The sequence below is a fragment of the Centruroides vittatus genome, unplaced genomic scaffold (genome assembly GCF_030686945.1).
Source record: "Centruroides vittatus isolate TY-2023 unplaced genomic scaffold, ASM3068694v2 scaffold_1015, whole genome shotgun sequence".
Taxonomy (NCBI): domain Eukaryota; kingdom Metazoa; phylum Arthropoda; class Arachnida; order Scorpiones; family Buthidae; genus Centruroides; species Centruroides vittatus.
In genome coordinates, this window is record NW_027122666.1 from 3,023,786 (window position 1) to 3,051,648 (window position 27,863).

Genomic DNA, 27,863 nt, shown 5'->3' on the forward strand with positions numbered 1-27,863 from the left:
GTTGATTTAGAAAAAACTGCATTCTGGAACGCTGTCACATGTAGCCAATGTTGTCGTATTAGACTTGCGCGATGAGAGTATAGTGCTACTTCAGTGATCTGTTAAGAAAGGCTTCCCAAGCTGATGATAAGTTGACTTCCTTTTTAAAATTGATACAGTGTGTATTGCTGCGGATGTTGAGTAAGATGTATACAGCTTCGAGCCATTTGAGGTGATCTTGTCGAAACGTGGAGTGAATAATTCCGGCACGGGAGAAAAGAGGCTCTATCTCTGGGTTGGATGAATAGACTGCTAGGGCGGTATTTTGTCTATGGTATAATATGTCCACTTTGTGCTCATTAATCCTCGTTTGTATGTTGCGTTTGGTGGATCCAATGTAGATGGCTTCGCTGTTATCTCTGTGGTCGGCGATGGGTACAGAGTATATTCCCGGAAGTCTGTTTCTATTCGGAGCGTCTTTTTCGTTCCTAAGCCACTCGAAAATAGTTGGGCATCTCCTGAAAGCTAAGCGGATATCCTTTTTCTTTGCTATTTGGTAGTATATGGACTTCAGTGCCGGATTGTAGGTGATTGGTACATATTTAGGTGGAGAACCATTGGAAGGAGAGGTATGGGTGATAGAAGTCGTAGAGCCTCAAAGGTGTTTTTGCGTGCAGTGTTGTGATATCCATGCTGTTTAGCTATATTCTTGATGTGATGCATTTCAGAGTTGAAGGCAGCCTGTGAGGAGGAATGGGTGAGTGCCCTTTTGAGTAATGCCTTAAAGGTTGCCATCTTGTACTATGGACGATTGCAGGAGAATGCGGGTATATATAGAGGTTCGGTAGCTGGTTTGTGATAGACTTGCGTACTAGCGATGGAAGATCCCTCTATAGTGATGTAAATGTCCAAGAAGTGTGCTTGGGTATGGTGGGCTTGGTCCAGTTCAACTGTCAATCCATATGGGTTGTCGTTGAAGATGTCAACCAAGGCTCGGATATTTGGGATGTCATTCCATAATATAAGAATATCGTCGATATACCTTTGGTAAAGGAGGATATGTGAGCATTGAGAAGAAATGACTTCTGATTCTAGTTCTGACCACAAGCTCGCAGAGATCCCCTGTGACTGGGCTTCCCATAGGTACACCCCGTTGTTGTTAGTAAGTAGTTCCGTTGAATTTAAAGAACGAGTTAAAGCAGATCAGGTGTGCCATTTCTAGGATGTTAGGTTGTAACGTGCTGTCTTGAGTGATGTGCATGAGTGTATCCCTTATTGCGCAAAAGACTGGTGGGAGTTTGATAAAAGGATATTTGATAGAAGTTCCCCACCTAAATATGTACCAATCACCTACAATCTGGCACTGAAGTCCATATACTACCAAATAGCAAAGAAAAAGGATATCCACTTAGCTTTCAGGAGATGCCCAACTATTTTCGAGTAGCTTAGGAACGGAAAAGACGCTCTGGATAGAAACAGACTTTCAGGAATATACTCTGTACCCATTGCCGACGACAGAGATAACAGCGAAGCCATCTACATCGGATCCACCAAACGCAACATACAAACGAGGATTAATGAGCACAAAGTGGACATATTATACCATATACAAAATACCGCCGTAGCAGTCTATTCATCCAACCCAGAGATAGAGCCTCTTTTCTCCCGTGCCGAAATTATTCACTCCACGTTTCAACAAGATCACCTCAAATGGCTCGAAGCTGTATACATCTTACTCAACATCCGCAGCAATACACACTGTATCAATTTTAAAAAGGAAGTCAACTTATCATCAGCTTGGGAAGCCTTTCTTAACAGATCACTGAAGTAGCACTATACTCTCATCGCGCAAGTCTAATATGACGACATCGGCTACATGCGACAGTGTTCCAGAATGCAGTTTATTCTAAATCAACGGTCAACTTCAATGGGATATTTAAATTTGTAGAACAGAATTCCGTCACGCCTGAGGAAGAACCCAACGAGGTTCGAAAATGTTTGCGATTTACAGAGAGAGAGAGAGAAGAAGCACATCGGTCAAAGGCACTTCAGTTGTTCAATTTAATTTAGTTTCACTCCAGTGTTTTTTCCTTTATACTATATGTTTTCTATTAATCTATTATAATGCTTTATAAATTAGCAAATGAAATTATCAATATAGTTATATTTTATATTTTCTATATTTTTGTGTTTTTGTAATTTGATTATAGTCTAATATCATCTTATTTTGTATTTTTATTTTAGATGGTTAGCTGCATTTGAATATTCAATTGACAGATGGATAAAAGTAGGTTAATAAAGAGAATTGAAAGAAATTCCTGATATTTCTCTCAAAGAATATTGTCAAATAGCAATCTGTAGTATGACCAATCTATTGACAATATTGGAAAAGTGGATCAATTTGTTCAGTAAAGTGCCAAAAATGAATGGTTTCCCTACTATGTAGGGCAGTAAGCATTCTTAGCAACAGAATGATGTGCAGAAAGTTTTATAAAACATAAGGTGCTGATGACAACTATTAATTATGCTGGAATGAATGTGTTTCATATTATTTGACAGTGCCACATTCCCATTAGAACAATGAGTGAATGAATGAATGCAAAAGAACTTTATAAAAAAAATTCAGATTTTTCATCCAGTCAGTACTGCCATAGTTTTTAATCTTCTTCATACCTTTTCAGAATTTTTTGCCAATTTTATCATGTAAGTGTAGATCCATCATTTCTTAAAAATACTGAATGTGAAATGAAGTAGATGAAAATTCTTTCTTTGCAATTCAATATTAAAAACTTCTTTGTTATGAACTTTACTGTTAGAGAAAGAAAAAAATATAAATTCAAAAATAATTTTAAAACTTTCATTTAAATAGTAATTTCTGCTTGCATTTTAATGTGTTACAATTTGTAACATAAATAGTGCCAATATTATAAATTAATATTTTTGTTTTTTTTCTAATTTTCTCTTAAAATCACTTTCCTGACATATCTATACTTGTAACTATCATAATATTCAATTATATTATTTTCATTTATTTATTTTTGCTCTATTATCATAAATTCATAGAAAGACATTCCATCATTTATACAAATTCACATATCTTCAAACTAATGTAAAGTAACTATATTCCATTGTGCCCACATGATGTCTTCCACAAAGCAAAGTCCTTGTTATAAATGACCAATATTTATTTTACTTGAAAAAATATAAAAAAAAATGTAATGGTCAAACTTTGTAAATTACAAAAATTGTTTAGTAATAATACTATATTAACAATAAGAATCGATTTTTTATATATTTATATAATTATTAGCTATTTTAAAATTAATTATTTTATAATTTATTATTCAACTGAATAATAATAGAAATATTCTATTTAGAAATCAGTTTAGTGATTTGTTTTTTATTTATTCTTTTTTCAGAATTTAGTAAAAATCAGATTTTATAATCTCTTTAGTAATCTGTAATATATTGTATAATATTCTGCTGTAAATATAACTGATCTTCAAGTGGAATTCTTATGCAAATGAATTAATTAAAAATTTATTTTATTATGTTAATAATATGATTTTTAACCAGAAATGTTTCCTTCTCTCATGTGGGCACATGGATGATCATCACAATCCTAATAAATGATTTTTTATAAATAAAACTATAAACCATTTTTCATGGTTAATTTATTATTAAACTACAAGTTTTTAGTTAACTTCTAAATACATATAATACAAAACTATAAAATTTAATGAATATAATAATTTAACAATATTCTAAGAATGATTTTTAATCTAAATTTATATCTACTTTTATTAGTAATTAACACTGTGATAGTAAAAAATAAATATCAATATTTGTTTTGTTTTGTTTAAAATTTTTTGAGTTAACAAGCATATGCTGCATGTAAAGACCATTCAAATTGTTAAGAAAAATTAATATTGTTAAAATTTATCACGATTATAATTTCTAAGCTTATTAAATAAAATAAAATAAATTTCGTAATTATTAAAAAAAAAACAAATAAATAAATTTTAAAACTTTATTCTCCTTTGAAAATTTAATCAAACTGCATAATTGAATTGTTTTGGTCGGATATTCAAATATTGCTCAATGATGGATACCCAAACCATTATTGAATATGTCCAATGCATATTTGTCTTGTAAATTGTCAAGATGGTGACATTTGTAAAGAGATGTACAATTGTGCTATTTAAGCTGTTTTAAATGTCTTTTCTTTCTAATAAATTTTTAAAAACATTCAATACGATGATATGACTTGTAATAAGAAGACATGAGTATCACTTTAATTCATTTTATTTTATTTTGTATGATTACTTTTTATGTTACAAAATGTAACTTATACATTAATAAAAGACAATCTGACAGGTATTGCATTTTTATTTAATTATATCAGATATTTAGTATAGAATATGTTTTCTGTTTTATTTTTATTTCAGTTCTTTGCCCTCAAAATGATTTTGCTTGTTAAAGATTTAATTTATAAAATCTTTATAGTTGCAATTTAGAATATGGATTAAAAGTTTTAATTATAAATGCAACTTTTCGAAATAAACTGATGCATTACTTTAAAGGTAAATAAAATTTGGTGAAAGAACAATTCAATAGCTTTAAGATATAGATTGTGAAATACTGTATCATTAATTATGAAAGATTTAAAATGAAATTATTTTTTTTTGTTAGAAATTGAGAGTTATAAATGTTTTATTTTAGATTTATTTAAATATTACAAAATTTGAATTGATATAGATATTTAGTTATTGTATTAGCAAATAAATAAATAAACAGTTGTAAATAAATATCTTTAACCTTTTCATTATTTACAAAATAAATTCCTTTTATCATGCAACACAAATTATAAAATTTCTTAAATTAAATAGCAGACAACATTTCTCTAATGTAGCAATAAAATAAATGCAATGAAGAAATTAAATTTTATTTCCTATATGAATTTAAAATATGAAAATAATTTTTTAGTAAATTGTACAACTGTACAGGTTTTTCAAATTTTGCAATTCTGAACGTTGATATTGCAAATTTAAACTGTTGAAAGATTGTATTTGTAATCCAGAGAGGCTATTATATTTTCAGGAAATATTATATATATACACGCTGTTGCTATAAAGTTATTAGATAATAAAATGTCTTAAGTAATCCTTCATAATTTGCTTTAAAAAATCGGTCGTTGAACGAGGATATTAAGGTAAACGTATCGCATTTCTGTGTGGGCAGTAGACAAAACAGCATCAAAACTTTATTATAGAATCACATTTTACATTATTTTAATTTAAAACATTTATATTCATATATATAAAACATATTGTTTATATGAAAAATTGCAAGTTGTGTCAATAACTTTCAACGCAGCATATTTATATTTCATGACTGACGTCATTCATAATATTACTTCTGAGTTAACGTCATATACAATATAAACGAACAACCTTTACTTTTCATACAATCGTTGACGAACGTGTATAAATAAATAAATAACTGGTATAGATATTATTGAAACTGCTGTATAATAGATTAATGGTAAACAATTCAATACGAAATTTATTTTTACATCACAAAATAATTTACTAAAACTTGTCAATTGTGTGTAAACAATTAGCGAGCCTATGAAATATTTTTCGGCATTTAAACTGTACAATAACCTATTTGAACTACTGGAAAAGTTTAATTGAAAATGTAAAGATAATGTCAAGACTGGTTATTAGTTGAGATGAAGGATAATCGATTAAAAGAAATAGGAAATACGTTGACCTTAAAAATTTATATATATACAGTATATGCATTTAAAAACTATGACTATATCATGTTCCATTATGGATTTTATCTAATATTTGATCAGTCAGCATTGATCTAATTCATCTGCGAGATCCGTAAACAAAGGTTACGTATAGGATATTCATATCGTTACACCCGAAAATTATAATAGATACCTGCACACTGCTCAAAATCGCGTGCCACCGTTCTTGATAGTATATTCGTCTATATATAGGCCTACCTCATGTTTTCAGTTCACTGAATGTAAGTCAATTAACTTAAAAAAATTATTATATAAATTTGTGTTTAATCGCATTCTTATGCCATAATTCCCAATGTCATATTTATTAATGATGAAGCCTGTCTGATCATAAATAAATGAAACTATTTTATAAGAAAAATATCTGAATTGCACTTTAGTTTTCTATATTTCAATAGGTCTAGTTTTAGAACGACTTGATTGATGTTTCGAGACTAAAAGTACCAAAAATCAGTAATTAAATTTTAGTTACAGGAGTTACAGGCTCAGATTCATTCGTGCCAACTTTTTAAATAAACATGGTATTGAGAGTGGACTGAAAGTAGGACTAAACTGACAATAAAATTTGAATGAAAATAGATATAAATCAGTCGGATCCGGTGTTAATAATATACATTCGCTTATACGTAGAAATATTTATCATAGATTAAGTCGCGAAATATAATTGCCTAAACACCGAGATATTCGGGTGTTTTAGTAACAACAGTTAGTACGATTTTAAATCTCCACTAAAACAATGTGGAACATTAAAGAAATGTTTCACAAATTAAAATGTACTTGTAACATATATAGGCCTACCTTTTTACTAAACTAGGGTATTAAAACTATAAAACCATTACTAACGTATTAAAGAAAGATCATTCATCATTAAAGAGTTAAAGAGCGTGTCGTGTTTCTAACAAGCGAAACACGTTTGCAACATGACGCGGATGAGAAACAGATACAGGCAATCTTAAATCTAACTGCACTTATTTCTTTAAATTCATCAAACTTCTTCCATGTCCAAATTTTTAGCATAGACCTCGTGCACATTCAAAATAGCCACGTGATTCAAAAAAAAAAAAAACGGCAGGATAATAATATTGAAGTACGCCACGCAAATTACAATAAATTACAAAAATGAATCATTTTGTGAGCACAAATTACTGGATGGAGCCTGAGGTCCACAAGCTCAGGCCCCATCCAATTCATATCATCATCAAAAGTTGACGTATTTTACAAGAGACATAAAGAATAGTGATTATAATTTTTCTAATTCTTAGAAATGTCGAAATTTTCTTTTAAAACGTTTAAGTAATGCATCTTAAATAATCCACATATATACATTATAATATATAATAATCTTGCATATAATTGGCATGTTAATAATGGAAAAGAAAGAAATATAAGCAATATTAATTCATGATTTACATGCTAGAAGATTGCTGATATGTTGCATATTTATAAAAAATATAACTAGTGAAAAGTAGTGATAAATGATAATTTTTATAATCGCATGATGAAATCCATTCAGAAAAGAGCTCTGTTATGAATAGTGTAATAATTTTCGTGATTATTATTATCTCACTTTGTTCGCTATTTTCAAAATTTTTGATTATAGGTTGCGGACGAGGAAGGATTTAGGAAATGCGCGGGGTTCAACTGCACTCTTTCTGAGTGTTTTCCCGAGTTAAAGACGGTTATTTCAGGTTGTAAAATATTTTGTAAATCTTATTGTTTCCTTTCTTCACCCCTCCTCTAAGATTTCTGGGTCCGCTATTGATTGCGGAAGATTTACATCAGTCATGAGCACGCGAGGTCCTAATATGTGGCCCCCGGGGTTTGATAACGTAATTTTATCTTTCTTATTTTCTGTTTCGTACCATTATATAACTCTAATTAGGCTAAACTGATATTCGTGACGAAGAATATTCAAAGTAAACTGGACCAGTGAAAAGATGAGAATAAACTACATATTACTAGTTTGCATATCATTAGCATGTATTATTTTTGTACTGTACTGTATCTAGAGTACTGGTGGTAATGGAGTATGTTGGTACTCTGCAGGCTTACTCTACAACTTCGTAAGGAAAAAATATATGCAACCCGCCAGAAGCCCCCAATATTTTTACATTTTTGGACTCGGGACTTTGAAACGTCAAAAAATGCAAAAAAAAAAATCTGGTTTTGTTTCATTATTTACTACAAAGTTAGTGTAGGTATATTAGGCATACATTCAAAAAGTGGAATATATGAGATGACTGTTAAAATGTAATCATCATCGCTATGGATCATTCAAATATGATGTCACCAATTTTAGGTGCTTTTTGATTACGTATCCCTCCCTCTCATATTTTGTCACCAAGTTTTAGACACTTCCCCTTGCTGATGTTACATTTGATCTGCCATCCCTTACATTAAAATCAAACCATTTTGTAAAGCAGGTTTACAATTCATTCATTTATTCATATTTTCCGCAAAGCGATGCTAATTTAAAAAACAGGCAATAAAAAAATTCATGATTTACCACAGGAGAATTTGATGATCTTGTACTAACTCGTATACTAAAGACAATGTGTTAGCCTATATATCGTTATCTTTCAATGCTGTCTTTATCTGTAATTTGTATCTGTATAAGCTAAATTGTTGCCATTGTCTTTTCATATTAGAAAATCTAGACTGTTTCCTAGTTTGCAGATTTACAGTGTTTCTACTAAAGTGCAACTATTTAATTAAATAAGCAAGAACTTATTGCTTATTTAATTAAATATTGTTCAAATTACTATTGCATAATGATTTTGGTAAACTATTTCAAATAGTAAAACTTTTGTGAATCTTTAAGACATCATCATTCTACAAACACATCTAACCCGTCATAAAAATTTTAAATATCCCTCTTCCCAGTATGGACGTCGTATTTGAATGATCCCTATGTATATTCGGATTCGAATCAGATCTAGATCTTCATGAATTATCATGGATAGTCCGTTGTTCTTCGCTAAGCTATCTGATTCTATTGATACTTCCGGTTAGGTCTTCCATATATAATCTTAATATGATGGTGCCTCGCACTGAAATTCAAGAAGTGGAAAAAATAAGGAAATATTCTGAAATAGATGAACAAATTATACTTCTATTCTGAATTAAGATACGCTTATTATATTCAATTTGCGCCGATATTATAACTATAGTCTGTCCATCCATATATCTAAGTTTATTGGCTTCATCTATAATGTATATTAACGATTTTATCTATATCCAGAACTAATATTATGCAGCCAACAAATTCTGTTCCAAATTGAATCCCATTTCAATTTGGAATTCAATTTAAAATAGAATATATAAAATATAATATATGCAATACCCCTGTCTTTATGTTCTTTTATTTAGATTACTTTAATAAAATTAATTCAGTTCTGGCACAATGAGAATTAAGGTTAAGGAAGTTATTTCGATGAGGGAAATCTTATCGGAATATTTGTCTTAAGAGCAGTCTGTATTATCTAAAGCTGGATTTAATTTGCCATTTGGAACTTATTACAAATCTGTACATGTTCTGTGATAATTTCGAAGATAACGATGCTGTGATCTGTAATGATCATTCATAATAATGGAGATTTTATTTGGATAACGTACTGCTAAATTTAATGACGTTTTAACAATGTTGCTGAATACAGAGCCATTTTTTCCTTGTTAAATTTATTTTATAATTGAAGAGAATTATGTAATTTTATAATTATATAATTCTCTTATTTACAGTCACATTTTTCAAATGGCTAATTTTGGAAATATTTAGATATATTTTTTCCTAGGAAAACACTCGAAATTTTAATTATGAATGTTCTTTGTGTGGTTAAGTCTATCAATAAAAAGAAGAAAAAAATGTAATTTGTTATTATATAAAATGCAAATATGTCAAATTGCCAATTATAATCATTAAACTTTTTGTTAGTTGCAAAATATAAGAAAAAAATATTAACTTATATTACCTTCATGTCGAAATATACAATAAAAGGATGATTGTTTAGTTTAAAATTCAACAGGATGCTGGAACGACATTGAAGAAGACATTGAACACATTTCTTTAAAACTTAATGGAAAAAATGTCTTATTCTTTTATAATTATAACTTAAATTCTGATCCATAATTACAAAGCAATAAAGCGAAAAGCACGTGTTTTATTAATAAAACTCTATTAATGAAGTCACTTAACTAAATTTCAATTTTACTCCATAATTTCATTCATCCATAAATATTGTATTTATAATTTTTATATAATATACTATATTACGATTTACATGTTTTTAAATAAAAATTAAAAAATACAAGATTAAATTTTAAAATATTTATTAGGAAATTTTTGAAAATATTTTTCATATCACTTATGTTGCATAATAGAGACACGAGTTAACTTGTGTCTCTATAACAAATGTCGCAATGAATAATGCTGATTTGCAATCTTTTATTTCTAAATTAAAATTAAAAAGTATGTTTAAAATATACTGTATTATATAAGGTTTATCTTTTCACCTGTAGAACATGGAATTTGTTCACAAAAAATTAATAATAGAAATATTATGTCAGCACCTTCAATTTACACTGTAATCCAAGAGAAATATTAAAATAAACACATTAGACATAATTAGTTCATAACATAATTAGGCAAATTACAATTAAAATAAAAAATACGCTTGCTTTTGCATATTTCACTATATTAGCAATGGTTAACATTTTATTACATTTATTTTAAAAAGTATCTTGGAGATACATTTAAATATATAAAAGTTTCGTGCAACGTCATGGGATTTTGAGGGTTTAACCCCTCCAATTTAGATAGAATTGGAATATGTTAATAAAGCAGAATATTGTGTATAACTTAAATATAAATTAATATAATTAAAATAAATATATTTTTTACCCAGCTCCTCCTAAGTCTAATGTATTGTGTTACTCTATATATGTAGATTCTCTGGTATTTATGAATGTATTAATGAATTATTGTGTAGACCTGCTAGTGTCTAGCATCTTGTCTAGACTCGAAGCATAAATCAATTTTTTTTTCTGTGTTTTTTTTATATAAATAAATAATTTCGAATATCAAAATTATTACTATTTTACTTCTCAAATTATTTTAAAAAGTTCACAGGAAAGATGTAATATTTATTCAGATACACTGTGTATATTGGGTTAAAACAATAATCTGATATTATTTCACTTCATCGTTTACATTTATTTTAAATGGGTTAGTTATTGATAATCCTGTTTTTATTTAGTCCGTAATACTTTTCATCAATTTCTCTTCTCAGTTTATAATATTTAGAAGGAGTAATAATACTTAATCTTGTTTCCTCTTTATGATGCTTACAGCACCTGCAGCATATGTCGCACAATTTTACATTTTTTTTAGTACGATTACTTTTATCATATGTAGCAGCATTCGAAGAATCATTATTTACAAACAAATTTTTTATTTTGTTTTTTGTGCGACCACAGCATCCACTAGATTTATCATTTGAAGATTCATAATTTACAAATAAAGCTTCCTCCCGTTGTTTCATGGATTGGTCGGAAGATTTGTCATAACAATAAGAACTGACAGATAAATCGGTCATTTTCTTTCGACCATGGCAATCAGTAGATTTATCATTCAAAGAATCAGGACTTGATGATACATTTTCTTTTTTATTTTTAGAATAACAGCAGCATCCATTCGAAGAGTTTGAATGTTCAGGTGAATGTACTTCATTTGATTTCGTACGACCAAAGAATCCTTTGGATCTGCAATTGACAGAATCGGAACGTACAGTTTTTTTTCTTTTCAGTTAATTAAAAATTCCATATTGCATTTTCATTATAACTTTTTATATAAAATTTATTAGGAAAACTTACCTGTCTGATTTAGTCTTACGTAAGCAGCAGCCCATATTTTAGTTTAATTAATTAATAATAAACAATAAAAGTGTTAGAATAATTATTTCAAACAATAAAAATATCAAGATTATTGCGAAAAAATTTCATTTTAACGCTAAACTACGCAGCTTTGTAGTATATATTTTTATCTTATCAACGGAAAGATTCGGAATGATTCATGTAAATATTAAATTCCGCGACTTCCTTCCATTGAGTTAACCCTTTTCTTGTCTCTCAATCTGTGAGGTAACATTTAATGTGATTTAAATAGATTTATAGCCTACATTTTTTTGGCTCATGTAGGGTTTAAAACTATATTTAGAAATTAGTGTGAATAGACCTAAAGTAGCTTCATTTTGAATCAGAATAAATTACGGAATCAAATTGTCAATGTATAACAATTTGGCAAAATAAATACAGTTCGTTTGTTGATAAAAATAATAAAAAATTTGTAACGAAAGTATCAGATGATGCTATTTATTTATAATTTTGATTTATTAATAGTCTCGATCGTTGACGTCAGCGCAATTAAAACGCGGTATTTTCCTTCTTTAACAAAAAACAAACTGTTATGACGTTACGGAAGCTATTTATAAACATTCTATATTTCTTTACCAAGAAATATATAAAACAAATAGTATATACTGTCACTTCGTAGAGGATTTAATCATATCCAGAACAATATTAAAGAGCTTGTTTGCTCTTTTTTGAATATGCGTACTAGAAAATCTGTTGTGTTTTTTTTCCCCTTGCCAAAATAAACATTTAGTTTTCGAAATTCCAAAATGATTTGACTTTATGGATAATTATTTTTAGAAAATTCCTCTGTGAAGTTTGAACAGTATCCAGTTAGGTTTTTTCCAATAGAATATCGTATGTTTGACTAATAATGGAGTAAATTGGGACATTTACAGAACTGCTTTTCCTTATACTTAAGTTATATAATAACTTAACTGGTTTACTTTCATTGTCTTCAGCAGCCGGCTTTGAGAAATGAAACGGATAGTTTGATCTCCATACTGGAATTGCAAGAGCATGCATTATAAAAGAGAAGGGAAAATAGTTTTGCTGTGAACTTATTCCTGTAGTGACCTTGTGCTGTCAGTGATTTTTACACTGTAAAGAATTTGGAGTCATGTCAATGTAAATAGATTTTATCCGCATCGTTTAACAACAAACATCAGTTTTTTGAGTTCGTGAGCAAATTAAATCTTTTATTCGTAACTGCGTCTTACATATGTAGATTTTTTAAAATAAATAATTAAACATTTCAATCATCCTACTTTTGCTTTGTCTCGTTTGTCTTCGTCATCAAATATTTATTTCTTTTTATAATAAGCAAACACTCTTTGAGTTTCTTATTATCTTCTATCTTTTAAATAGTGATTATATCTTAAAAGTATTCTAGAAAAATTCACCCGGCGATTGATCTAAATAGCAATTGACCTCCAAAATTTTATAGTATTATTATAAACTTTATCGAAATTACACGTATGGATCGATTTCTAAGCTTTTTCTCACACACAAAACTTTCGTGAGTATTTTTTTTTTATAAGAGATAATTTTTATAGCCACTTCCAAGAATTACTTCCCAGATGCAATGTGACGTCATTAATAAGCATGTGATTTCATTACATATTCGGTACGCTTATAAGATGAATGACCTTTCTTGTCATAAAAATCGCAAATACATATTCTACAAATGATCTATTATTTTAAATTTCATCAGATTTCCATTAACTTTTTCCTTTTTACGAACGATAGACCTAATTTATCATAATCGTTTTTTAAAATCGAATCTTTAGTGGCACGCTAATTTATAATAATAATATTAAAAAAATTTACCATTTTTGTACGTAGAACTACGTAAGAATACGTTCAATTTTACGTCATAGAAATGGAAAGTCGGTTTTTAGAGTAGAGCTACATGATTAATCTTTTCATAAAACTCATTAAATATTTTTATTATAACAAATTACTTAACACGTGTTGTGATATTTTATAAATATGTAATTTAAACATATCGAGTTTCAATCTTCGTATTTCTACTTTAGATACTATTTAGTTACAATTTTGCCATTCAACAATTCTCTTATATTATATACAAAACTATTTTATAAGAATCATCGTATAATTTATTATTTTTTTTATATATAAATAGCATTTTTTAATGAAGTTGACAAATTTTTATTTTCGAAACAGTTTCCCACGTGTTTTCTCCACATGAATTATTCCACTCTTTATATAGGTACAGGTAATTATTTCGCAAGTTTCTTCTGGGATTAATTTATTTTGAAAACTCAAAATATATTTATACATAAATATTTTATCGAATAAAAAAAAATTTTATATATATTTTGTTTTTGGAATATCATTTTAAACAAGTTTTAAATATTAGTGCAAACCCATTCTCTTAGGTCATTTCAATTATTTTCTTTTGAACTAAACCGTGCCGCGAATATTAGCTTGGGGCATATTCCAAAAACTAATTCTTAGAACATAACCTTTTCAATTTTATATACGTATTTATATATATAACATATTGTAGTTTTACTGGTTTCAAAAGATTAGTTTACTACAGAACAACTTTTTTCTTTAGTCGACCCGACTCAAAATGCACCTGTCTTAATTTTACTTATAAATAATAGTCTACACTGTCATTAAATAATAACTAATCACTTAATAAATATGTCAGTAAGAAAAAGTTTAATATGTAACATTGCATTTTAACACATTTCTTTTTTTTTTTCCTTGAAGATACTGATCCTGATATCTTTAGTGCAATGTTAGTGAGTCATTTTCAAAGAGATTAAAGATTTTAAATCTGAAAAATAATTCGAGAAAGTGTGGAAAATATATTTAAAATGAACATACAGCATGATGTATCACATACGCACGCTTATTTTGTATTCAATGTCACTAATCATCACTGTAGTATGACTAGCAACGGTGATTAAAAAGAATGACATTTATGTTTCTCTTTATATTTCCTTCGAGTCAAAATAAAAATTTTAATTATATAATACACAAGTTGAAATTTCAGGGAAAACAACCATCTGTTGCATACTAATTCCTATAGTGGTTGTGACGCGAAAAATCGATCGTGCTCAGCAGGAAAACTAAACATTACACGCGATATATATATACAACCTTGTAAAAATGTATTGCGTGTCTGTGTAAAATTGTTATTATTTTTTTAGCTGTATATTTATATTCGATAGCTCGAACGAGAAGGCGAATATATCAGTTAAAGGTTTCCGGTCTGTTTTATGTTTGGAAAATTACTGCCCTAGGGTGGAAAACTTACGTCATCAGCAGAGTGCACAAGTCCAGTCCACAATTCAAGGTCGGGTACGGCGTGCTTGCAAAAGTAAAGATGGGATTAGAAAATGAACTTTGTAAACGAATATCGGTAAAAAACTTTATAAAATGTCTATATTAAAGATGTGATCATCATCGCTATGTATTTCTCTATTAAAATATTCAATATTTGTCTTATTATTATGATATAATAATTTCCTTGTTTTTTTTATATGAATTTAAATCAGTCTAAATTATAAGTAGAAAAATTTTAAAAATCTGGTTAAAAAAAACATCACATTTTATGACAACAAATATTTTTATTTGCTTATAATTAAACTCATTTCGATTCAACAATATTTATGTCCAAGACATATGGTTCAAATACATTGTTTTCTTTACAAAAAATGACTAATTATATCACTAACAGGGAATAAAATTTATAAAATATCAATCATGCAGACTAGTACGAGCATGCTTTAAAATAATCTAAGAAATCTTTAAGCATCTGATGCTTAATACTATTCAAACTCATAGGTACAAATATTTGTACATTTAATGAAAAATGAAAACATCATCATCATCACCTTTATTATAAATAAAAAGGTGTGTTTTTCCGTTTCAAATCACAATGATTACTTGACATCTCATGCTTATAGCAGGTACATTTTAAAATGCTCACAAAATAAAGATGCAGTTGTATACACTGTGGGATGGACCTTGAGCTGTCATGTGATGAAACTGAATGAAACTGTTGGATGAATTGTAAAGTTGTAGACATTGCCATCAAGAAAATAAAACATTAGAAATCACAACAGAAGTTATTGACAAAGTGCCAGAATGTTAAATATTGGTTATTTACCATCCTATAGGCTCGGTTGAGCCCTCTGAAGCCTCGGTGATTGTCTGTTATAAGTTGGAGTAGCTGGTGGTGATCTAGCAGTTGGAGAACCAGGGGAATTCAAAACAGCAGTTAAACTATTAACCAGCAAGTTATGCCCTGTATGATGATCTGATGCAAGTGTTTTCATGACACTTAGTGTTGTAGCAGCCTAAAAATAAATTTATATCAGAATTATTTTTAAACATAACAATTTAGTACTATTTTACTTCTTTGAAACTTTTTAAAATTATTCTAAGTGTGTGTATAAAACAAATTAAACTAGTAAAGTACATTATAAAAAAAAAGTATTTCTATTTAATACCATATCATTTAACAATATATATAATATAGTTTATAAAATAGTTAAAAGGAGTACCATAAGTTAATCGTATAAGATAAAAATTTTGACCTAAATTTTGGAAATCTAATCAAAATAACGTCAATAAAGATATTGTTGCTACAATCACATTAGTTTATTATGAAATATTAAAATTCTTAACTATGAAAATTAATCTATAATAACCAATAAACATAGACAGTTTCCTATTTAATTATTATAGAACAGATTAGTTATGAACTAAAAACAGATCTATTTTTGGCATCAGACTCAGTGTTAAATAATTTAGAAATAAAATCTTTAAATACTTAAATGATATCCTTAAATTACCATTTACCTAGAACAGTTACAGTTAAATATTAATAAGCTTATCTTAAAACCATCTTATTCTTTTTACTCTAAGGTGTATTACCAGTTTTTTTATTTTTTTTATTTAATACTGATAAATTTCAAAATCTAACTACCATTGTTTTTATGAATATCAATAATTCAGGTTGAAAAAACATATATATAATAATTATAATTATATCAAATATTAATTTACATGCACTAATAATTAATAACTGCTTTTGATCAAAATTTTTTATTATTAATTTATTTGTAGAACATTGTTTATTAAATTTATATTTCTTAATTCATAATGTTCTATTTTTAATATGAGCTATGATTAAGTCATTGTTTCATTGTTTATCTATTAAGAAAAAATTTAAATAGTAGTAAATACAGTAAACAGATTTAAATCAATAAATCATTAATTAATCAAATAATTTAAATGTGTTACTTAATAAAGTACTAAAAAATGATTTTAACAAAGAAGCATTTAACAAAGAAAGTAGAAAATATATATTAGTACTTGAAATTAAATGGTATATTAAAAATATGTATAAAAAGAAAGAATGGAAATATTTAGTTTTTTGATAAAAAGGATAAATTCACCACTAAGTTAAATTAAGAAATTGGACCTTTAATAATAGGGGAAGTTTAAAAAATTCAACCCAGTTAACAAATAAACAGATGAGATACAAGGGTTTTTGTAATTTTTAATATAAACTATAAATTAAATGTAAAGTCATTTTGATATTTGTATAAACTTATTTATGATAAACAGAAAAAAAATCACATACTAATTAAGAATTTTTCAAGGACATTTTGTCTGTTTACTATACTGACTGAATAAAATCACAAAGTCAAGATCAGATAAAATAATTTCTAATATAAATAAAATGAAAATATATGATATAATTTAGTAGAATAAACAGTAGTTGTAGAAATATACATTAAAAAATAGATGTTTCTCGCCAGAAAATTTTCTTGTTTCTTTATTTAATGTTTATATGTATTCACTACAGGAACAAACTTATCTTAAATGAGTCATGCATTTTTAGTAAATATATATACAGTATGTATTTAAAAAACTTACCAGTACTCAGTTAGTATTTTGGATGAAAGTTAGTCAAATTTAACAAATATCCTACAGGGATATTTGTTAGATTCTACTAACTTTCATCCAAAATACATTATTATTATTATTAAAAATCATTCAATATTATTGTAAAAATTAAAACATAAATACAGTAACCTAAGTTATCATAAATCCAAATTATCAAATTCATTATAATTTTAAACTAACAATATTAATAATTTGTAAAGCCATTGAGTGATACTTAACATAATAACAACAATAAAGAGTTCAAGACTAATTTTGTATTTTTAAAGAGCAAATCTCAAATAACAAATTAATGCAACTCTATTTATAACTTAAAAATAAAAAAATAACTTTGCTATAATAATATTGAAATGTATATTTATATGCCATCTTAAACATAATTAAAGATATTAAAGAATTTAATTATTCGTTATATAAAAGTTCTTTAATTATTCATATCATGATATTAAATTGACTACATTTGCAATTTAAATAAGCTTTATATAACTAAATAAATATTAACCATCTAATATTTATATCTCATCCTTTAAATTTAATTTTAACATTTATGTAAAATTACTTTTGTATGAAATTTTAATATCTTTTAACAAATGTGCAAATAAAATTCCAACAATATATTATTAATAAAACTTAACTAAATATTTACTTGCATCAATATTTTACATCACTAAATGATATTTATTGATCTCATATATATAAAATATATTGGCCTTTAAAATATCAAATGATTTTGTTAATTTGTAATTTTAACTCACTCAATAACAATTCACATATAAGTTTTCTAATTAAATTCATATCACTTTTGTAATTAAATTTAAATTGTTCACATTTTTAATTGATAAATCTGCATTTTTCTATTAATCAATTAACATCAGAAATAAAAGTAATTAATAGCACAAAATTCTTATCAGTATCACACACACATACATACAATGTACACCATATATAATTATATTTATTTTCCACAAAATAATCTAAACTATTACAGTATCACTGAAAGAGTTAAATACAATGCACTTGTAATCAATGAATTAAATGAAGAGTGAACAAGGTTCATAGCAGATTTGGGTAAAGATAATCATAAGCAAACAAGCTGATTATAAAACCAGAAAAAATTAGAGTTGTAGAACTACTTGACTGATGTATCCTTCAAATTATCACTTTAAATGTCCACTCATAAGATAAGTTATCAAGATGATTTTACTGTTTTTTTGTAGAGTTTTTGTAAACAGTGCATTATTTCTCAAACAATAAATAATAATAATAATACAGCTTTTTAGATGTTTATAAATATTGCATTATTTATTAATATTTGTTAAAAATAATTTCAAATGAGCATTTGTAGAAATGTGTGTAAATAAAATATATTATTGAAAACATTTTTGGTGGAAAAATATATTAAAAAATATATATTTATTTTTTATGATTAAATTATCTTTATGTAATTAATGGGCATTATGCTTTAAAATTATAAAAATTAATTTAATTAGCATTATCCCATCCAATTCCTGTCTTACATAATCAATTCCTTAGGTCAAAAATGTTCATTTATATTTAAATTTAATTATAAAATTATTTAATTTAATACTGAAGAAGTAATTTTGTTAAACAAGTTAGTTCTGTTTATACTGGAAAATTGTATGATTTTTATTTTTTAGACTTGGAAATTAGTTAGAAATTAATTATTAGCTATATTATATAATTTTTTTTAAAGTATAAAGCATACCAATTTTCATAATACAACAAGTTTATGTATTAAAAAGAATAAATTATATGAAATAAAATAATGAATAAATGCATTTCTATTGTATTAGTTATTTGTCTGTATTTATAATATATAAGATATGAATAAAACAAATAACACAACTAATTGTAGTTTAATTTATGTATGTTATTTATATTGATATTTCAAGTGCATTTATTATATTAATGTGTTATAAAACTATTAAAACTGAATTCAGTATGTTTAAAACAACAAATTATTCTTATTTCAGGAAAATAAGACTTCAAATTGAAAACATATGAATCATGAAAGATATGATTCATAATTTTAATTTTACAGCATTTATTTTTATTTAATATTTTTGATACTATAAATTGTTCACTAAACTTAAATTCATATTGAATAATTTTTCTTTCAAATATGTCATAATTTGATTATATTTATTCTCCAAAATATTTTATTTATTTTCTTCCAAATAAATTATACTGTCATTAAGAAATAAAAATGCAGAATTAGCTGTAATATACAATCTTAAACTATCCTTTTCAGCTTTTACAAAATCTTTTATATATAAAAAAAAAAAAAAACATGAATTTCTTTTACTGTTGTTATAACAATTACTTTATTACATTTATAATGAGTTAAAGACCTAAATTATCTTAAATATCTGAGTAAGAGTAATTACCTTAAATTGTTTAAAAATAAGTCTAAAATTATTTTTTATCTTTTCAATTTGTGATAAATGACTTTCGGAAACCAGTAATTTGTTTTTCATTTATAGACAAATAGCGAATTCAATTTATAATCTAACAAAGGAAATAAAACACTTATTATATTGAATACTTTAAAAAGCAATTTAAAATATATTACTGTTTAAGTATGTTTCCATTAATGACTTTAGCTTCAAAAACTATTAATCATTTTATTGATAAATTTACTCCAGAAATATTTATAGATAAAGAATTGGGATAAAAATATAAAATATAAAATCCTTATGATTTATTTCTCTAAGGAACAGGAAGAGTAAAGTAAAAACTTTACTCTTCCCACTGAATGAATTTTTCAAACAAAGCTCTACAATCTCTACAATTCAGAAAAATAAAATCTGTTAGAAAAAAGGCTGTATGAAATAAAGAAAACTTGGAAAAGTTAGAATTTACAAAAAGCAAAGAGAAAAAGCAAAGAGAAATAAAATACATTCAATAAAATTGAATTTCAACATTTTTAGATAAAAAATTTTATTTAATAATCTATATTATTACTTGAAATATAGGATAAAAAAAACAGAGCTTATAAATTTCATATATAAAATGTAAATGCTGATTTTACTGATGAAATAAATATAACAAAAAAAATACAATAAAAATATATTTTTATTATGTAATTATTCAAGCAATTTTAATTGAATAATTAAATAATAGTAATAAATTTTTCATACAAACTTAAACTGAACACGAGCAATTATTTATTGTGAGATCATCACATTGCTGGGCTGCAATTTTTAACCATATTTTTAATTTATTTCATTTAAAACATATGTTCTCTATCTCAAATTAGTAGTATCTTGCCCCTGTACATCAAACTTTTCCTTTAACAATAAAGTCATGCTGATCATCTATTAACTACTTTCAGGTGAAAACTTTTGAATTAAAATAATGTGACTTCTAGTAAAACTGGAAGTTCATATATAGTCAATCAGGGCCTCCTGCCCCTAAGGCTTCCATATCTGGTCTTGGATCTCATCTATATAATTCCATTCTCAAGATTAAGAAAAGACAGATGGACAACAATGGGAATTTATAGGTCTACAATTTTTTCAACTTATAGCCCAATCAAGTATTCTTGATAATATTTTAATTTTTTTGAAGTAGTATAATAAAAAATTAGTGGATATAGAATATTTTTATATTTTTGAATATAGTAATGCTTCTAAAGCAAATTTTTTAAGAATATATTTTATATCTAAAATGCACAAAATAATAATAATAATAATTCTACATATGAATGCATTATTTTTCCCTTTAATGTAATTTCTTAATGAAGACTATCTTACCAAAAAGATCAATATCTGAAATATATATATCATTTGTATTTATAGAATATTAAAAAAAATTATAATAAATTCATATCTTACATATGAATATACAATTTTATTTAAATGCAGCTTATGGATATAATTTACATAAAATTGCATTACAATATCTTCATTCAAAATATAAACATTCAAGTTAATATAAATTTTTTTTTATTGTAACAAAAACTAAACAAATAATTTTATATCTAATCTTCACACAAAATTTATCTTTGAAGTGGTCATAATTATGGCTCTACTAGTGGTTAAAAATCAAGAAATATGGTTCTTTAATTTAATTTAAAAAGTTGCTATTTCTCAATATTTTACTATAATATTTTTAAAATAATAACAACCTTCATGAAAATTAGTAAAATATGTAAAAAATAAATTTAGATAACTTTCAGTATAATGTATTTTATTAATCTTCTCAATATATTTTAATATTTATTCTAAATGTAAAGAATTAGTTATAAATATAAAGAATAGGTTACAGCAAGAATTTGAAGTAGTGTATAATATAAAATTTGAGATGTACAGTACATGTAAAAACAGAAAGATGCATTAGCTGAATATGTTTAAAGGAAAATGATTGAACGAGCATGCAAATTAAATTAGATGAAAAAGAAAATTTTTTTAATAATAATTAAATACAACTTATATATAAGAATAGAAAATCAATTTTATTAGGAAAAAAATGACAGAAAGACATCAAGTAAAAAAGAATTATTATGTCAAGATTATATGATAAGAATTACAAATAGAATTAAAGCAATAAAACTGTACTAGTTAAGAAAGTGTGGGAAAAGAAGCAGCAGAACAGAATTTAGTTTAAAAATTAGGTTAATGCATTGTGTCCATAATTTATAACCTTACTAATTTTATATGAAAAAAGTATCATGCCTATGTAATTTTCTGTATTAAAAAAATCATTTAAGAATTAAATTCTCCAAAAATATTATTATTTTTTTTAACTTTTAATAATTAATAACAATTTTAAGCATATGTTAAAAATAATTATAAATAAATCTCAAAAATTATTAATATATCTGCTTTAAAATTAAGAAAAAATTTAATAATATAAAATTTGAGGAAAATGAGTAATTATTAATAAATATTCAACAATTTATTAACATTTAATATTTATTAATAAATATATTAAATTTAATTAAAGTATCAAGTGTATAGTTTATACAGCATTAATAACTAAAAGAAAAATTATTTTAAATATTCAGAAGAAAAAGAAGTGAGAGAAGAGGAGTAGCTATTTTGCATTGTCTATACAAATTATTACTGTAAAGACAATGGCAAGCTGCACGTCAATGTTAAAAGACATATAATAAATAATGTTGCAACGAATAGTATATTCGGCCTCAGGCCGAATACCGAATATTCGGCTAGGAGTGCAGCCAAATAGCTGAATATTCAGCCAAACTATTCGGCTTGATTAACGCACGTATGAAAACTTCCCAAAAAATGCAGAAAAGTTGATTTTTCTGCACCATAACCTACCACTTATTAACTTCAGTTATGATTAAATAATTTTGTACAATGAAACAAAAAAGTTAATTTAATTTTCAAGTTTATAATAAGGGATGATTTCATAAAAACGCTTTACAGATCATTAATTATTATTTTTTTTCACATTTTATGACCTAAGTTTCGATCTAATGTGCTCAGGCAGTAAAAATTTTCATACAAATTTTTTACCCCTTTAGGGTTGAATTTCAAAATCTTTTCTTAGCACACCTAAACTTTACAAAAGGCCCTTACTTAGCACACCCTCAAATTTTTAAGTTTCTAGCACCAGTAGTTTTGGCTCTGTGTTAATTATCCTCTCAGGACTTGTTCTTTTATATACGAGTATATAGATGACTAAACTACATAATAAGTAGGTAGTTTTCATTCAATTTGTTACTTTTTTTTGATCGCTTAAAAAAATAACTTATTTTACTTTTTCTTTGATATTTAGATAAATAAGCAAAAAATTGCACTTTCTCAAACTCTAAATGTATGTTCAGCATTAATAAGTTACCAAAATGATTAATTTACTGTGTTTTTTGTTATTTCTTATGCCTGTTTTTAGGTATTCGGTATTTGGCTGAATAGTGATTAAATATTTGGTATTTGGCCGAATAGTGAAAAATAGGCTGAATACTGAATAGTAACCAATTATTGATTGCATAACTAATAATAAATACTGTTCAATCTATTTATTTCCTATAAGTGCAGTACCTTTACTAAATATTTTTAATGACATATACCATCTTAAAAATCCAATGCTAAATGTGTATTCTTATTTTATATTCTCCAGCTATGTAATATTTAAATAACATATGCATGAAATGATATTAAAGTTGTTTATGGTTACAAAACAATCTTTCCTTCAGAAGTCCAGTTTTTATTTTGAATATCATTTCCAAAGCTCCAGATATAAACAAAACCATTACTGGAATTAAGTGCACAACATTAGTAGCAAAATAATATTAAAAAATTTAGATAAGGATCTTCTATCTTCATTCAGCATTCTAGTGCTAGAAAAAATTTATATCAATTTTTTTTATTGATTAGAATTATTCAAACAATATGCTAATATATTATCGAATCAATATAAATTTGATATATAGATCTAAAAGCATAAAAAGTAGTCAAAGATATGATTTACAATTTTCTATAACAAACAGATTGGAATATTGATTTTTTGCAACATAAAAATTTAAATAGAAAATTTCAAACACAAATTACAATATAGATGGTTGAAACCTAAATTATTTTTTATCATCCTCAAATTTGTAATATTTAATTTAAGACAGTTTAATAAGTTTAAGTAGGCAAGTAATTTTTACAATTAAATAAAAAAATGACAGTATACGATTATCATCCAGAATATTTCTTTGTTCAAAAATAACTGAAGTTTATTGATCTTTCGGAGAACTAAACGATTTGCGATTGTCATGCAATATTAATCAGATACAAAATCTATTTATCCCTCATGCAATTTTTTAAAAAAGATTTTAAAATATTGTAAATGATGATAGCATTTCTATAAACTATAGTAATTATGCATATAATTTATGATATACACTTTAAACACCTTCAAGTATTTAATTATATTGTCAGCTTGATACATTAAATTTTATTATTATTTTAATATAGAATTCTTACTTAATTGCATCTTTTTTAACAATAATTTAAATTTTTTTAAGCAAATTGTTATAAAAGTAACAAAATCATTTAAAAAATATTACTGACTTTTCAACCGATGTTGCTTTGATTTTATATTTTTCTCATACAAAGTAAACTTTATTTCTTTTATTTTTTTATTTATTATATTATTATAATAATGTTATTTTCTTAACTTTTGACATTCAATAAGTTTGTTCATTAACATTAGATATTATATTAATGTATTTTAACTCATTTTTATGCAATTCTGATATTTGTATTTATTCATTGCATTGTATTTATAAAATTATTTCAAATAATTATTGAATTTCAATGACATTGACAATCCTTAATAACTTTTATCTTTATCTTCTATACTTTTGACCTTGGGAAAGTAACTAGGCAAATGATAGTTTAAAGTTATTTTATAGCTAAATACGCTAATAATAATAATAATGTAATATTGGATCCATATCAATCATAAAAAATATTTTAATAATAATGCAAGTTGTGACTTTTATTTTTCTATTTATTTTTTTTAGAAAGCACTTTCTGAGAATTATTACCAGTAATTAGTACATTAAAAAAAGCAAAATCTTATCTAATGCCCTCAATAATGTAATAAAATTATTCCTGTAATTAGCACAACCACGTAATGTTAGAATTATTTACATACAGAAATATTTCACCAAATTATAGCTTAAAAGAATCCTTATAATGAGAATCCTTAGAAATTATTTTATCACCTTTTTTATCATTAGTATAGACCCTACTAAATAAATTGTAGATTATATTTTATTTATCTCAGTTTTGTTTGTTGTAATTGGGCTTACAATAATGCAATATACTAAATGTTTTCTTTTCGTAAAAGAAAAACAAGAGTTACCCTGACACCAAAATATATAAGGTTAATTGTTAAACAAACTGATATATGGATCAAAATAGCCCTTGACATCTTTTATTTTGCTAAAATTCATCTTCTTAGCCATTAATGTATAAAAACATGTTTACTATAGTTCTCGAGCATTCAATAAAGATTAAAATTTCAACTAATTTTGCACACGAAACGAGCTATACCATGCAAAGTTTTAATAAATCACAATAAAATCAATAATATAAAAAAAACTTATTAATATAAAACATTTCGACCAATATATCATAATAAAAGATGCTCGTCAGTTTATTGTAATATCTATAATTAAAAAATATTATATTGAACAGCCGAAAGTTAAAATTGCTTTTACTGTATATAATTATTAATTAGAAATTCTCATTATTTTAAAATTTATTTAAATGGCTTAAGTAATTGATATACACATTGTACCCTTTCATAAATTTTTAGATATAAACTATCTTTCTTGCATATCACAATAAGAACGTGATGGAGTAAGTTTGAGAAAAAATTGAAAGCAATGCTGACGGATTATGAAGAACACACTCAATTTTTCTAACATTTTACTGCACTTTATCTCACAAGTTTTACCTTAGATATACCAATAAAATATATGCACAATTCCTTTTGTTTTGATACTTTATAAAATTCTATACTTTTTTACTTAATTGTCATCTATTTGTTTATTCATTCTTTTCAATTAAAATAATTAAAAAATCGTTTTTATTAATCACTTTCTCTAACCACATCAATTTATCACGAGTGAAATTCACGAGTACTCCGCTACTCACAGCATCATCATCGTGCAATTAATTTAATATAATTATTAAGAGGATTTATATTAAGAGCTGACATAATTCTTGCACGTAAATTATAAAAAAAGATATTAGAAATAAATGGAAGAAACGATAGTATTTATTTTACCTGATCACTCCATCCTCGGCCATATTTCCATTCAGTTACATAGTGTTCACAGTTTTTGGTTAAAAAGTTATAATTGACTTTAGTCCCGATCACAGCCAATGCTCTCTGTAATACCTCATCGACTGGAAGAGGTGGAAGAGATTTTTCTTTGGCTGGCACTTCTTTATTGTTTATTCTGACTCCACTGACTCCAGCAACGTCGACCAGGGAAGCTAACTTGACGGTGACATGTTTTGTCGGAATGTCTTGTCCGGTCAACGTGACCACGTTGCCGTCTCCAACATACAAACACCAGTCAGAATATAATGTACGATCAATTTCTATCAGATCTCCTACTTCGGCTTGAAAATCTGTCGCCGGCACAAACGATCTCAAACCGTAATTAGTGCAGTCGAACTCCATTTAGACCATTCGGACCCAAAACTTCTTCTCAGTTCTCACTCCGCGAAATCCGGATTATCTAAGAAATATACAACCAACAGCTACATCGACCACGTGACTGTCATAGACATCGAAGACTGAATGAATCGATTATTCTAAAAAAATGAAACGTATCTCGTATATATTTTTACTTTTATTCCTCAAATTTTTATAGAATTATTAATTAAATATAAATAATAATTTTTACTAAGTTTATTAGTGACTTCGTATTTGGAAAACGATTTACGATTTTAATGATGAGTAAATAACACAATCGTACGCTCCATATATAAACAGTACTAAATAATATTATTTACAAATCATAAAATTAAGACACTGTAATATATATTAAGATAAAAATCAACATATAAATCGGATTTCTTTGTATCTTCTTACTTCTTTTTTTAACGATTTATTTACATTCGCTCGAAATAAGAGATTTGAAACGGACTTAATACCTGATTTCTAAGAAGTATAAACATAATTAAATGTTTAATTGTATCATTAAATGATTAAATCAATAAAATAAACATAGTTATAAAAATATGAAGACTTAAAACCGGAATATAAAAAGTTTGAATTTATTTAATTAAAAACCAGATAAATTACAATATATAACTTAATACTGAACATGACAGATTAATATATTTCATCTTTTTTAAATATTATTAAGTTATTAAATAATTATTAGAGCGTAAATTATAACGAAACTTTAATAATTATGTAAACTACTTACAACATCTGTAGCCGTATTTTAGCAGGGATCTATTCGAGATATCGCGATTAACAAGTCCTTCTCAAAAAGACTAGCAGGTCCTTGGACTCGTATTTGTATGTACTGTACCTCAAAAATATTACAATGATTCAATTCGTGCATTTTGTGTATATTAAGAAAAAACAAAATTAATTTTTTACCAAATATTTAAAAATCATAATCCAGTTCTCAATTCATAATACGACACTATTTTTAATATACTGGAGCAAAAAAGTAAGCTAGAAACTTGAAATAATAAGT

At 26.0% G+C, this 27,863-nt stretch overlaps 2 protein-coding genes across 3 annotated transcripts in view; one reads left to right on the forward strand and one right to left on the reverse strand.

The window, feature by feature from the left end:
- Window positions 1-4,433, forward strand: part of LOC136986362 (uro-adherence factor A-like) — a 179,893-nt gene extending 175,460 nt beyond the window's left edge. The window contains exon 14 of the mRNA XM_067283882.1: window positions 2,224-4,433. Within this exon, the coding sequence (XP_067139983.1) occupies window positions 2,224-2,275 (52 nt within the window). The 3' untranslated portion in view covers window positions 2,276-4,433. The remainder of the gene's footprint in view (window positions 1-2,223) is intronic.
- Window positions 4,434-15,286: 10,853 nt separating this feature from the next.
- Window positions 15,287-26,918, reverse strand: LOC136986371 (phospholipase A and acyltransferase 1-like). 2 transcript variants are annotated; one of them, XM_067283899.1, is made up of 3 exons: window positions 26,429-26,918; window positions 15,849-16,038; window positions 15,287-15,737 (listed from the first exon to the last, which is right to left on the reverse strand). In XM_067283899.1, exons 1-2 carry the CDS (start codon window positions 26,828-26,830, stop codon window positions 15,853-15,855), a joined length of 588 nt encoding a protein of 195 aa, XP_067140000.1. In that variant the 5' UTR covers window positions 26,831-26,918; the 3' UTR covers window positions 15,287-15,737; window positions 15,849-15,852. The 2 variants fall into 2 exon arrangements, with proteins under 2 accessions (XP_067140000.1, XP_067139999.1); XM_067283898.1 differs by having other exon boundaries at window positions 15,287-16,038.
- Window positions 26,919-27,863: the final 945 nt, after the last annotated feature.

Bases quoted from the DNA above. Each gene is read 5' to 3' on its own strand.
- LOC136986371 (XM_067283899.1), bottom strand. From the start codon at position 26,830: ATGGAGTTCGACTGCACTAATTACGGTTTGAGATCGTTTGTGCCGGCG. The intron at 16,039-26,428 runs GTAAAATAAATA...ATTTATTTTTAG, and splicing joins GCCGAGGATGGAGTGATCAG to GCTGCTACAACACTAAGTGT.